General features: G+C 43.9%; 1 protein-coding gene across 1 annotated transcript; it reads right to left on the bottom strand.

Moving 5' to 3' along the window:
- Window positions 1-9,747: 9,747 nt before the first annotated feature.
- Window positions 9,748-10,740, bottom strand: LOC133806253 (uncharacterized). The gene has a single exon (XM_062244374.1). The coding sequence runs from the start codon at window positions 10,738-10,740 to the stop codon at window positions 9,748-9,750; it is 993 nt and encodes a 330-aa protein (XP_062100358.1).
- Between the last annotated feature and the right edge of the window lie 2,245 nt (window positions 10,741-12,985).

The following is a 12,985-nucleotide window of genomic DNA, read 5'->3' as shown; positions in this document are numbered from 1 at the left end:
ATTAAGGAATTTCATTTCTCATTTAACTGGTTTTAATTCAAATAATTCACATTTCAAACTTTTCAAACTTTACTTTAAATTTTTCAGGGGAGAACTCGGAGGGAAGAAACCCTAAAGTTAACCATCCTTCTATCCACACAGCAATCACCTTAGTCTTCTCGATCATGTCTTCATGTTCATCTCCCAAACCTATGGATCGCGATGGATACAAAAATGCATACGAACGCATACGCAAATCGTTCGACATTCCTGATAACGTCACGGTCCGGATGCTTTCGGATGCTGAACTTCGGGAATGGCGATTCAAGGATGTAGTCAAGCCCACTGAGATTGTCATGAGTCTGAGACACATTAAGTGGCTTCGTTTCCCTCTCCATGCTCTGTTGGTGCAAGTAATTTCAAACTCTGGAGCTCACATTTCTCAATTTCTTCTGAACGTTATCCAATCGATAGTTGGCGCTCAGATGATAGGAACTCTCAGGAATGTCGACAGTCAATTAGATGACATATAAGCATGCTTCATTAAGTCGACTAACAAGGCAATAGAGGGTAAACCCTGGAAGACATTCTATCTTTCTCCTAAAAAGGATCGAATGATCTTTACTGATTTTGACAGCTCCCACCGAAATTGGGAAAAATACTTCTTCGTCGTTGATGGAGCGTAGTATCCTGAATTTCTGCCTCAATAAATATTTTCTTTGTCCAGGGTGTTCATAAAAGGTGAGTCATGTTTTTATTTTGTTCCTTTTTGCTTTTAGTGTGGGAGAATCATGTCTGGATGATTGTCTACTAATCTGATCTTGCGTGTTACTGTTTTATTTCCCCATACCAGATTTCTCATGGCCTCAGGTTAACATGAGTCCTGAACGACAGAGCCTACTGACAGAGAAGGGGCTCCTGCACGAGTCCAAGGAAAACACCATTAACATTAAAGGTGTGATGAACCCCTACTGTATGCAAATTATGACCCGGCTCTGCTTCATGGATCGAGTTGATCCTGGGGCCATGCGGGTCAAATCGTAGAAGGGCGACATGTCCTTAGGCAAAATTACAGCTACATGCGCGAAGCAGTTGGGAGCTTTTTTGAAGAAGTCTCCCCCTGCTTCTTCAACTCTGTCGCTATCAAAGACCGAGTGTGAAAGGGCGTGCTCTGAGATCTTCGCTGCATGTGCCAAGCGCCTAGGGATCCCAGAAAATAAAAAGAAAGAGGGCTCTAGCGCAACTCCTGCTGCAGAATCATCTCCTTATAAGTCTGCTTTGGCATGCAGATCTTCTCGTATACATGGGCGATCCTCTACGCCTTCTAACGCCCTCCAAATCAAACCTCTTCAACAGGTGCCTCTGCCAAAGTATGCTTTAGGGAAGAGGAAGACACGTGAGGAGTCCTCTAATGAAGATTCAGATGATGGGAAGTGTATATCGTCCAAGCTTCAGATCCCAAGGGGATCCACTTCTGTTGCTAAGGGTTCTCCTTTAGCGATCCCCAAGCTTACTCCAGAGAAGTTACCGACCGGGCAGGCTCTATCGTTGTGCAAGAAGCCTCGAGGGTCTGCCTCCGGTTGCTCTTTACCTGCATCATCTTCTTCTTCACATACAGTTGGATCCTTCTTGAAGGCAGGTCCAGAAGGGGCGGTGCACGCTGCAGCTGCACCTTCTACATTGGCCAATCCGTCAGAAGCGGGGACTGTAGATGGTGTGCAAGGTGGTCCACCAATCGAGGCGAAGTCTCATAGCGTCTGCACGAAGTCGTCAGAGATGTTACCCTCTGCTTTTGCTTTAGCTGGGGGTTCTGATGCTGGCCGTAAGCATGGATCAGAGGGGAGATGCCCTACTTCTGCCTCGCGTAAGAACCAACTTTTGGAGGATGCCTTCGGAGGGGGTTTTGAATCTGTGAGCAATCCTTCTGAGGCAGGTCTGACCGTCACTTCTGTGACTTTCCCCGTATGTCAAAAATCAGGGACTGCCGAAGTCACCGGTGTTCATACTTTAAGTGTTGACGTTTTCGCAACATGTGGCTTGTGACTCCCACCCAGGAGAGGTCATTGTTGTATCCCCGAAGGGATACAAGTACTTTTGAGTCTCCTAGTGCTTTTCTGGAGCAACTAACATCTTCTGTAGTGCAGACGCCAGTGTATCTGCCCAGTGACTTGGGCGAAGACGTTGGAGATGCGTTGCTTGTACAACCTACCATGCCATATCTTTTTGGAGTGGGAACAATCGCGTTAACATCTGACAGTGTTATGGTGTCAACGTTATCAGAAGGTGGGGAGCTGGTTGCCCCCGTTGCTTCTGTTGCTGCATTAGCAGGGAGAGAAGCAAATGACAAAGTGGGAGATGTGCCCGAATATGGACCTTATGCGTTTACAGAGGTGATGGAGGAGATGCTACGCATAAGCAGACCTCATCTTCCTACAGAAGCTATTGGGTCGCTGAGTGGGCAAGGGGACTTACTGCAACAAGTGTCAAACCATATATGGATGGTAAGTTGGTTGAAAACTAGCATGATTTGTTATTATAGAATAGAGTGAGTATCGTGTGATACGTATGTAGTGTGATTGGTGATAAGTGTAATTGATGTTTTGTGGAGCTACGTATGTGCTTCTACTGCGAGACGAGAGTACGCAGCGGCTGTACAGAATAGCTTTAAGCTGGCGGAGTTGGCGGTTAAGCTTGAAGAGGAGCGGGCAGGGAGGAAGATGGCTGAATCAAACTGAAATGTGCTTGTGGATGCCATCAAGAAGTTAGAAACGCAGCTGGCAGAGGCTAAAGAGAAGGTAGTAGGTACTGTCGGAGTCGAGGTGGAACGAGACAGACTGAAAGCTGATCTGTTTGCGATGACCAATACATGGATGGAGAAGAACCCAGTCTGCATTCAGCATGAAGCCCGGATGGAAAAGCTTGACGGCATGATAAATGACCTTCAAGAGGATGTAGTGTCGTTGCAGACAAATAAAGAGATTTTGGAGAAAGAAAAGAAAGAGCTTCAACGAAAGTTAGAGATGCTGGAAATGAGCGTTGCAGACGCCAGGAAGCAGAAGCTGGAGGTGGAACTCCAGTTAGAGAAGAGGTTGAAGGAAAAAGAGGAGGTGGTTTTAAAAACCGAGAGGCAATTGAAGGAGATGGCTGAGGTATGTGTTCTTCCTGTATTCATTGGTGTATTAGTAAGACGGTGGAGGAATATGTTGCATGTGTTGATGACAAGATTGATTTATTTTGCAGAGGGCAGAAGAGACGGCAGTGGAAGACATGAGGCAGCATATCCGAGATCGTGAGATCACCGAACGGAAGGTTGTGAGGATGGCTGAGGTGGACACTGCGAAATACCTTGATATGGCGCTGCGTAATAAGAAGTAGACCCCAGAGAAAAAATGGGTTAAGCTCGAGATGTACTGTAAAAGCATCGACGTGAAAGTTGGAGATTACAACATTGGCGAGTATCTGAATGAGCTCGGGGATCTGCGGATCACCTACCCAGCGCATCATCTGGAGAAGCTGAAGTTGAAAGGCGACGCATTGGGGTCGATTTACAATGCTAATGGAGAAGCAGTAGAAGAAGGTGACGTGGCTGAGACTATTGTACAGAAGGTGACAGATCTGCTTCAGTTGCAGAAGTCATACCAGATGGCAAAAGAGGTGCCATAGAATGACTGACACATTATCTCTTCTTTTTGGTTTTGTTATTTTTTTTATTTTGTATTGATGCTTGTATATGCGTTCTTTGGTCTTTTTGGCCGTTAATATGTAGACAATTGTAGATGTAATGGTACAAATTATCAATATAAGTTGAGTTTTGCTCACGTTGGTTGTCTGGTGTGTTAGTGGATGTGTTTTTCTCCGTTCTGTATTTAATTGAAGGTATTGCAGCAGGTGAGAGTCAGATGGTTTATTCAGATCAGAGGCTTCATAGACCCTTTAGGCCATTGCGTGTGAGATACAGTAAAAACCTGTATAGTTGGTGGGAGAGAATGCCCAGCTAAGTGTTGTGTGATCAATTCAGCTTAGTGTTGTGATGATTGGTTGGTGCTGATGATATTGTTGTTGCAGGTGAGCATCGTGAGTGGATGAAGGTGCCTTTTTTGAGGCGAATCTTCGATAACTCACAGTGGTTATACTCAACGTGGGCGCTGGAGGAATTAATAAGAAGCGGTATCCCGTATTACATATCGTGTGAGCGCTATGGATTGGGCCATCCGAAGTTAGAGAGTGCGATGTCAGAGTACATACGTCGTATTGAATGGGATTAGATATTACCAAGAGAATACTTGTATATAGTAGATAAAGCAATATGTTATTTGTAACTGAAATCGTTATTAATGTAACATAATTTATAAATAACAACATCTGATTAATTTCCATTTTTGATTATCTGTGGTCTTCTGATTGCATGAACTACAAATTTTACATCATTTTCGTGTGTTGATCATCAAAAGAGTCGAGTATATGGGTATGCCCGTGCTTAACATCTGTCGAACCGGATTGTAGCACTGAGAGTGTTGTACTTTGTGAAGCCCACATTATTGTTTCGTGTTAAACTTTCTTAAGTTTAGAGAGTCGTGTTTGTGTCTCATTGGAACGGGATCGGCCCCTCGGGTGTATGAAAAAGCATGGCTGATGCTTTACCATTTGCCAGAGGGGGCGAGGCGGTTTAGCCCGGATGCAGAAGACAGCATGCGGGGTTGGGCGTCGAGGCAGAGCCGAGGAAGGTAGAGACATGAGGCAGACGTCTTTCCAGTGCACCCATACCAAGGAGTATGTGTGAAGGCTTGCTTGGGTAGGCTCGTACTCCGACAGAGGCACCCATTGTACAAGGTGTGGGTGCGACTGCGGGAAAAGTTCCTCCTAACCTTGGATTGCCAAACCAGCTAGTGTGTACTGGATTCAAACTCGAAGTGTGGCAGCTGATGGTTCTGCTGCAGTAGTCAAGGTAGAGTAAACTGCCGGGGGGGGGGGGGGGGGGGGAGCTCCTCTTACTCAGATAAGAGGACAGGGTAGGTGATGTAGTGTACCCTGGGTGGACAGCCAAATCTGCATAGTCAGGCCAGATTAGACTGCGAAATGACTGGCCTTAGCTTCCCGTAAGCTTAGTTAAGTCAGATTAGAATGCTTTTGGGCATAATATCGAGTGTAATGGCAGAGGCAATGGGATTGTGTGTGCAGATTGCATGTAATGGCCTTGCTGCCACGATCCATCGAGGTTCTGCCCTGTTTTGATCGGGTTTGTGTGTGAGGCGAGATGTTGCATCTTATCATGTATCATTTTTCATTTGCTGGTAAACGTTGTCTTAGGTGTGGAAAATGGATGTATTGGGGCCAAAGGTTTATGTGGTATTGTGGTAGGATGTTTGAAAGGATGGGAAACTGATAACCACAAGTGTTTAGATAGCCACTTATTTATAGCTAGAGTGGTAGGTGGTTTTAAGTGCATGTGAATAATGTTGCTTCTCATATGGGTAGGTAAGGATATATATTAAAATATACGTTTGATAGGATCTTTTCGAGTGAAGTGATAGTTGTCACATGATTGTCGTCGTTATGTTATTATAGTAAGGAATCCTTATGCAAAATCGTGTCAGCAAAAACTGAGCGTGTAAGAGATACCCAAAATAATGTGAAAAAGGAAAGTTGTTGCATTACTTTCGAATTATACAGTACAACTATTAACAATAATATTGTTTCAAAGACATTGAATTCCAAGTACGAGGTACAATTTTCCCACTACGTACATTCTTAAGAGTATAAGACCCTCTGCCTAACAATTCTATGATTTCAAAAGGCCCTTCCCAGTTTGGTTCTAGCTTCTTTCTGTTACCAGAGACCTTGTGCAGAACCCAATCGCCCTTCTGGAACGTACGTGAGTGAACTTTTTTGTTGTAGTAGCATTCTGCAACCTTTTGATCATTTTCTCGTCTTAATTGTGCTATTGTTCGCACTTCTTCTAGAAGGTCAAGGTTGTGCATTAGTTGAATGTTGTTTGTGGTTTGATCAAAAGCAATTTCTGTTCGAAGTGTAGGTAGGCCAACCTCTGCCGGGATGATAGCTTCTATTCCATATACCATGGCGTAGGGAGATTCACCTGTAGAGGACCTTTTTGTTGTCCTATAGGCCCATAACACCTTTGGTAGTTCCTCTGCCCAGGCTCCTTTTTTATTTTCCAAGTTTTTCTTAATGTTGGCAAAAATGAATTTGTTGGAAGCTTCTGCTTGGCCATTGCCTTGTGGGTAAGTGACAGAGGCAAAACTCAATTTGATCTTGTATGTGTCACACAACTCCTGCACTTTGGCATTTTGGAACGGGGTTCCGTTGTCAACGACTATCTCCCATGGTATCCCAAATTGATAGATGATGTGCTTCCATACGAAGGTTGTGGTGTCTATTTTGCTAACCGTTATGTATGCTTCTACCACAACCCACTTAGTGAAGTAATCGGTGGCTACCAGAGCATACCGTTTTCCTCCAGCAGCTTTAGGCAGCTCACCTACCACGTCCATACCCCACTTTCCAAAAGGCCAAGGTGCGATGATTGAGTGTAAAGTTTGAGCAGGTTGATGAATGGTGGGTGCAAATCGTTGGCATTTGTCGAATTTTTTGGCATAGTCGTGTGCTTCTGTCATCATGTACGACCAGTAATACCTTGCTGTAAGTGCTTTGTGTGCCAGACTTCGACCCCCAGTGTGATTCCCACACGCTCCCTCGTGTATCTCTTCTAACAATTTTTTAGCTTCTGATGGACGCAAACACCGAAGATAGGGGCCATCGAAGGATTTACGGTATAGCGTTCCATAGATTAGGGAATAGCGTTGTGCTCGAAGGCGCAGAAGCTTTGCATCTTTCGGATGAGTGGGTAGTTCAGATGTGGAAAAGTATCGAACGATTGGATCCATCCAATACTCATGCTCTGATGAGGTTGATAAAACTTCCAGAGCTTTGGGTGATTGGCTTGTGGATATGGAGGATTGCCGCGTACATTCCCATGCAGAGGCTAATTTGGCGAGGGTATCAGCCTTCTGATTATGTTCCCTCGGTACTTGTACGAGTTCAAACTAGTGGAAATGTGACCGTAAGTCACTTTTTGAGTAGGCTAGCCAGATGGGGTGCCTTGGTATCAAAATTCCCGGCCACCTGTTCTATCATGAGTTGTGAATCTCCTCTGACGCTCAGATGTTTAATGCCTATGTCTCGTGCTAGCTCTAAGCCATAGATCATAGCCTCATACTCTGCTTCATTATTTGTTGCAAATTGTTCTAAACGAATGGCTTCCTCGATTTTGAGCCCTGAGGGAGCTTCAAATATGACGCCAATGTCGGCTCCTTGGGAATTGGACGCCCCATCCGTATGCATGGTCCATACCCATTCATCTTCTAATTCCAGCAATTTGGGCAAGGTATCTGGGGTAAAGGATTGTATTTCGACCAGGAAGTCAGCAAGTACTTGTCCTTTTTTTGCTTTTCGTGGCAAGAACTGTATATCATACATCCCAAGCTCAATTGCTCATTTGGATAACCTACCTGAGAGACCAGGTTTACTCAACACTTGCTTCAGCGGGTAGTCCATATAAACAATGATGGCGTGGCTTTCAAAATATTGTCGTAGCTTCTTCTTCGTTGTGATGAGTGCGAGCGCCAATTTTTCCATCATGCTGTAGCGAGTTTCAGCGTCTAGTAGCATCTTGCTGCAATAGAACACTGGCCTCTGTCGACTAGCGTCTTCTCGAAAGAGCACAGAACTCACGGTAAAGTGTGAGACAAATAGGTACAAGAACAGATCTTCGTTGGCGACGGGAGAGCTCAATATAGGAGGAGAGCTCAGATAAGCTTTCAACTCTTCTAGCGCTTTGTTTTGTTCTGTTCCCCAAGTGGTGTTGGTGGATTTCTTTATGCATTGCAAGAAGGGCTGGCAACGATCGGACATGTGCGATATGAATCGACTCAATGCTACAATTTTTCCTGTCAGAGCCTGGATGTCCCGGATGGTTCTAGGTTCTTTGACCTCTGAGAGTGATGCAATCTGGGTTGGGTTGGCCTCGATGCCTCTCTGACTGACCACATATCCTAAGAACTGTCCAGAGGATACCCAAAGGCACACTTAGAAGGGTTCAGTTTCATTTTGTAAGTGTCTAGGATGTCGAAGCATTCGGTCAAATCATCCACATGTGAAGAACTTTGTTGAGATTTGATGACCATGTCATCGATATAGACCTCCATGTTTCTCCCAAGCAATGAGCAAAATAGCTTGTGCATAAGCCTTTGATACGTTGCTCGTGCATTCTTTAGCCCGAAGGGCATAACTTTATAGCAATACAATCCACCTTCTGTCATGAAAGCTGTATGGATCCGATCTTCTAATTTCATTGGGACATGCTTGTAATACAATCCACCCTATGATTGTATCCGAAGTAGGCATCGAGAAAGCTCATTCTTTCAAACCCTGCTGTGGCATCTATCATCTGATCAATATTTGGTAGGGGTAGCTATCCTTAGGACATGCTTTATTTAGGTTGGTGTAGTCTATGCATACTCTCTTTTTCCCGTTCTTCTTAAGGACCACCACAGGGTTGGCTAGCCAACTGGGATATAGGCATTCTTCGATTACTCCTGTGCTCAGAAGTCGTTGTACCTCTTCTTGGATGACCTGGTTGACTTCAGGGGTGAACCTCCGCTGCCTTTGCTTGGTGGGTGGGAAGCTATTCGATATATTTAGGCTGTGACTCATGACAGAGGAGTCTATTTCGGGTATGTCGTGTGGAGACCAGACGAAGGTTCCAACTCTGGTTTTGAGGAAGTGGACTAGGGTCTGTTTTTCTTTTTCAGAAAGTTTGGCACTTACCAGCATTATTTTAGATGGGTCAGCATCATCTAGACAGATTTTCTCTAGGTCATCGAGGGTGATCTGGGGTTTTTCTTGATCTTCCTCTAAATCGATGCCTTTGAGGCATGCTGGTAGGTCGTGCTGTTATTGCTGTTTGTCAGGATTGCCATTAGGGGGGGAGGTGCCAGAATTGTTTATTTCTTTTAGGGTAAGGAAGCACTTCTTTCCCTGCTTCTGACATCCCTTTATGTCGATGGTGTATCGTCCATTGGGCAAGTGGCACCGCATCACCTGATGTAAAGTTGAGAACACCCCCTGCATTCTGTGGATCCAGTTTCTCCCCATGATGGCGTTGTAGCTTGTGATGGAGTCTATGATGAGGAAGTCTATAGGCAAGGTACATTCTGCGGCTACCACGGTTAATCGTACAACGCCCTTTGGGTATACCCTCTGGCTGTTAAATCCCAAAATGGGTGTAGTGGAGGTCTGGATCTGATTTTCCTCTAGCCCCATATTCTAGAAGGCTGCCCAGAAAAGAATGTCAACCCCACTGCCCCCATCGACTAAAACTCTACCCAGCTGGCAATGGTCGACCTGTAGCGAGATGACGAGAGGATCGTCATGGGGTAGGTGCACTCCCTGTAAGTCAAGTTCGGTGAAGGTGATAGCAGAGGCTGGATAACATCCATCTTCCGAAGTGACAAGATTGACTGTGTGGCCCAATGATCTATATCGCTTCACCCGTTCCTCCATTCTCTTGTGAATTTTGGTTGCATGCTCTTGTTCCTCAATGAGCTCCACTATCCCATGTATCATGGGGACTTTCTTGAGAGGTTCTTGTGAGCTTGTAGAGGCCGTACGCACGGGGTCAGCTGCGTGAGGTGTTGGGGCAGAAGCGGGGTTAGGCTGTGAGGTGCCGGGTCTGCCTGCCTCTTTAATGTACTAGGTTAGCCGTCCACTTCTCATGAAGGCCTGGATCTGATTGCTGAGGTTGTGGCATTCAGCGACTGTATGGTCGTGATCTTTGTGGAAGAGGCAGTATCTGTTTTTATCTCTTCTGTCAGGAGGAGTGGTGATCTTGTACGGGTCACGCCAGATGGGTCTGTCTTTATTCTCTTCATAGATGACTTCCTGTGGGATGGTGTATTCGAATGAGGGGTATCGTGGTGACTCTTGATTTTGTCGTGGCCTCTTCCCTTCCTTTGCGTGGTCCGTTTGTTGCCTCTTCCGCTTGTCATCCTTCACAGGCGGGGGAGGAGGATTATTCGCCGGTGGAGCGGAGATAAGTGTGGATTTCTTCTGCGCACGCTCCCGAAATTCTAGGACTCTGAAGACGCCCTCAGCACAGATCTGGATCTCAGCCATGTCATAAGGCGGTGTCATGGTGAGATTTTTGTGCAAGAGAGATCCCACCTGCAAGCTTTTGATGAAGAGATTGGCCGCAATAACTGGGTCGACTTCATGGATTTGATGCACGGGGTCAATGAAACGTTGTAGGTACGACTTTAGATGTTCATTTCCCCCTTGCTCGATCCGATAGAGGTCTGCCATTGTTCTCAGTGCCTTACGGTTTGCACTGTATTGTTGGAGAAAGACTCGTCGGAGGTCTCCAAAACTGTTGACGGAACCAGGCTTCAATTGCTTGAACCACAGCAGAGCCGGCCCGGAGAAAGTCGTGGAAAAGACCTTGCATTGTATGGCTTCGTTGTTGGCTTCTAGGGCCATCTTCTGCTGGAATTGAAATAGGTGGTTTAACGGGTCTCCCTTTCCATTAAATGCAGGTAGAGAAGGGATTACGAAGTCCTGCAGTTTGGGCTCGTTCTGAATCCACTCTGAGAAGGGAGACTTCTCAGTGGTTCTTGTTACCAGATCCATGTGCTCGGTTGCGTGAACGGACCTCCCGTCTGAGAACTTCTGCATCATTTCCTGCATCATCTCTTCTTTCCAATTTTCTAAGAACCAGATGGAGGGGGTACGGTCCTCAGCTGGTGAGTCATGCGCAGCCCATTGTGTGGTTTGTTGTGGCCTGATTGCAACGGCTGGCTGAGTTGACTTAGTGGGCTCTGTTCCGGTTCACACATGTGTGTCACAGTGTGTTGCTCGTCTTCCTTCGGCCCCTTGATGAAGATGGGCTGGGGAGGGCGGTGGGGGACCCTGGGATCCTTCTCTGCCGAGGCGTGTGGTTCTTTGAGGGGAATTGATGCAGTCGATTGGAACTTCGGGTCTACCAAGGTCGAGATTGTCGTTGCCTTGGGTGCTACGCGTAGGTTCGGTGGATTTGCGCAACTCAGTGATCTCAGATTTGAGCCTAGCTTGAGCTTCGGTCAGTGTTTTAATGGCTTCGTCAGATCTCTGTTGGCTGGTCTCCAGTAGGCGACACATTCTGTCGATTTGGTCACTTACGTCCGCTGGTAGGAGGACATGGGCGACAGGACCCGACACTCCATTCCCCTTTGGTGGCATGGCTCCAAGGTTCGAGAGGGTCTTAGTTGCGCAGGAAAAGTTCTTTGATTTCTTGATTCAACGATGTGGCTAAGAAAGAAACGTCGTTCCCACAGACGACACCAATTGTTGATGCAACAAATGTGCCTTTCTATTATTGGAGGTATGAGCCGACAATAGATGGTGCTCCGATTCTGCTCTGGTGGTGAAGAACACCTTTAATCTGTCGAAGATACTTGCAAGAAAGACACTCCGATGCCTAAGTCAGAAATTTTTTGATCCTCTTGTTTGAATAAGAATCTCATATTTATAGAACAAAAATATGAAGTGTTTAGTTGGTTCAACTGAACCCTTGAACAGCGGGGGAAACATAACTGAATTTCCCTCCAAAACGTGTTGATTTTAAATTACATACTCAGAAGTCAGAGGCGCAGATTGCCTCTGATCCATAGCTTCTGCCTTCGGAGCTTCTACAGATCAAAACGATCCGTTTTGAATATACGACAAATGAGGAAAGAACTTTGGGTCGAATATCTTGGGCCCAACACTCTCCTTCTTCTTTGTGAAGGTGCATTGCTAGAGTTCGTCGTTGCCGCCTCTTCCCTCCCTTTCTCCACCACAAACAGAGGTAAGCCTCTTTTTTTTTTTTTTTCATTTTTTTGGTTAAAAAAATGAAAATAAATAATATTATTGTTAAATTTTTTTAAAAAATAATAGAAAGTCATATTATTAACCAAGAAAAATAGCTTATTATTGTGTTTATGTGGATATTTTAGATAAATTGTGTTGTAAAAATAAAAAAAAAATTGTGTTTAGTTTAATAAGATTTTTTATATCAGTTAGTACATATTGTATATGTATGTTCTTATTGTTAAAGTTTATGCCCTAAAAACATGTGTAAAACCATTTAATTTACTAGAAGTATTTTTTTTCTTATAATTGAATATCTGGATTATTGTTTGAATAATTAATATTGATATCAGAAAATTTTGTATTCATTTATGAGAGTATGATCTTGTATGAGTACGAGAGGATTAAGATCATATTCAATGAATAAAATAGTAAGCAACATATTAAAGTATGGAATCTTTGATCAATGATTACTAGTATGGTTTTTTAAGCATTTTTAATGCATGTGATCTAGATCTAGATTGTCAATGTGCATAGATTATATAAGCCATAAAGATTTAACTCATATAAACACAATGTTCTTATGTAGATTAGTCTGAATCTTGAGTAGTCATGAACTCTTGTTTATGTTAGTTGTGTTTTTTGATTCACTTGTTAAGGTCTCAATATAATGAGGCTAGTGAATTTTGTTTTGGAGATTCAATAGCGTGAATGATTGGGAACATGATCGTACAAGATTTGGAATCCAAGCTTTCCTAATAGATTGAATATTAGTTTCGTTAAGGGTTAATTCTGGAACTAAATGGTTATTGAACTCAAATTTATAATATAATTATAAATTAATTGTTCACTAGTGAATTAATGGTATTTAAGGAACAAGAGGTAATTAGAAGAGTAAAACAGTAATTTTGACCAACTCTAATTTACGAAGCAATAATTGGAAGATAGAACTATGTGAAGTGATTATATCAATGGACTACAAGAGATAATTATGTAAATATTATTCTATAAATATTAATAGTGCAATTTCATATTTATAGTAGAGTAATAATGGAATTAATAAATAAGATTATTTGTTTAAATAGTTTTATTAAAATTTAGTTTATTG

Source organism: Humulus lupulus, chromosome X, assembly GCF_963169125.1.
Source record: "Humulus lupulus chromosome X, drHumLupu1.1, whole genome shotgun sequence".
Taxonomy (NCBI): domain Eukaryota; kingdom Viridiplantae; phylum Streptophyta; class Magnoliopsida; order Rosales; family Cannabaceae; genus Humulus; species Humulus lupulus.
This window is presented reverse-complemented; position numbering and strand designations above follow the sequence as displayed.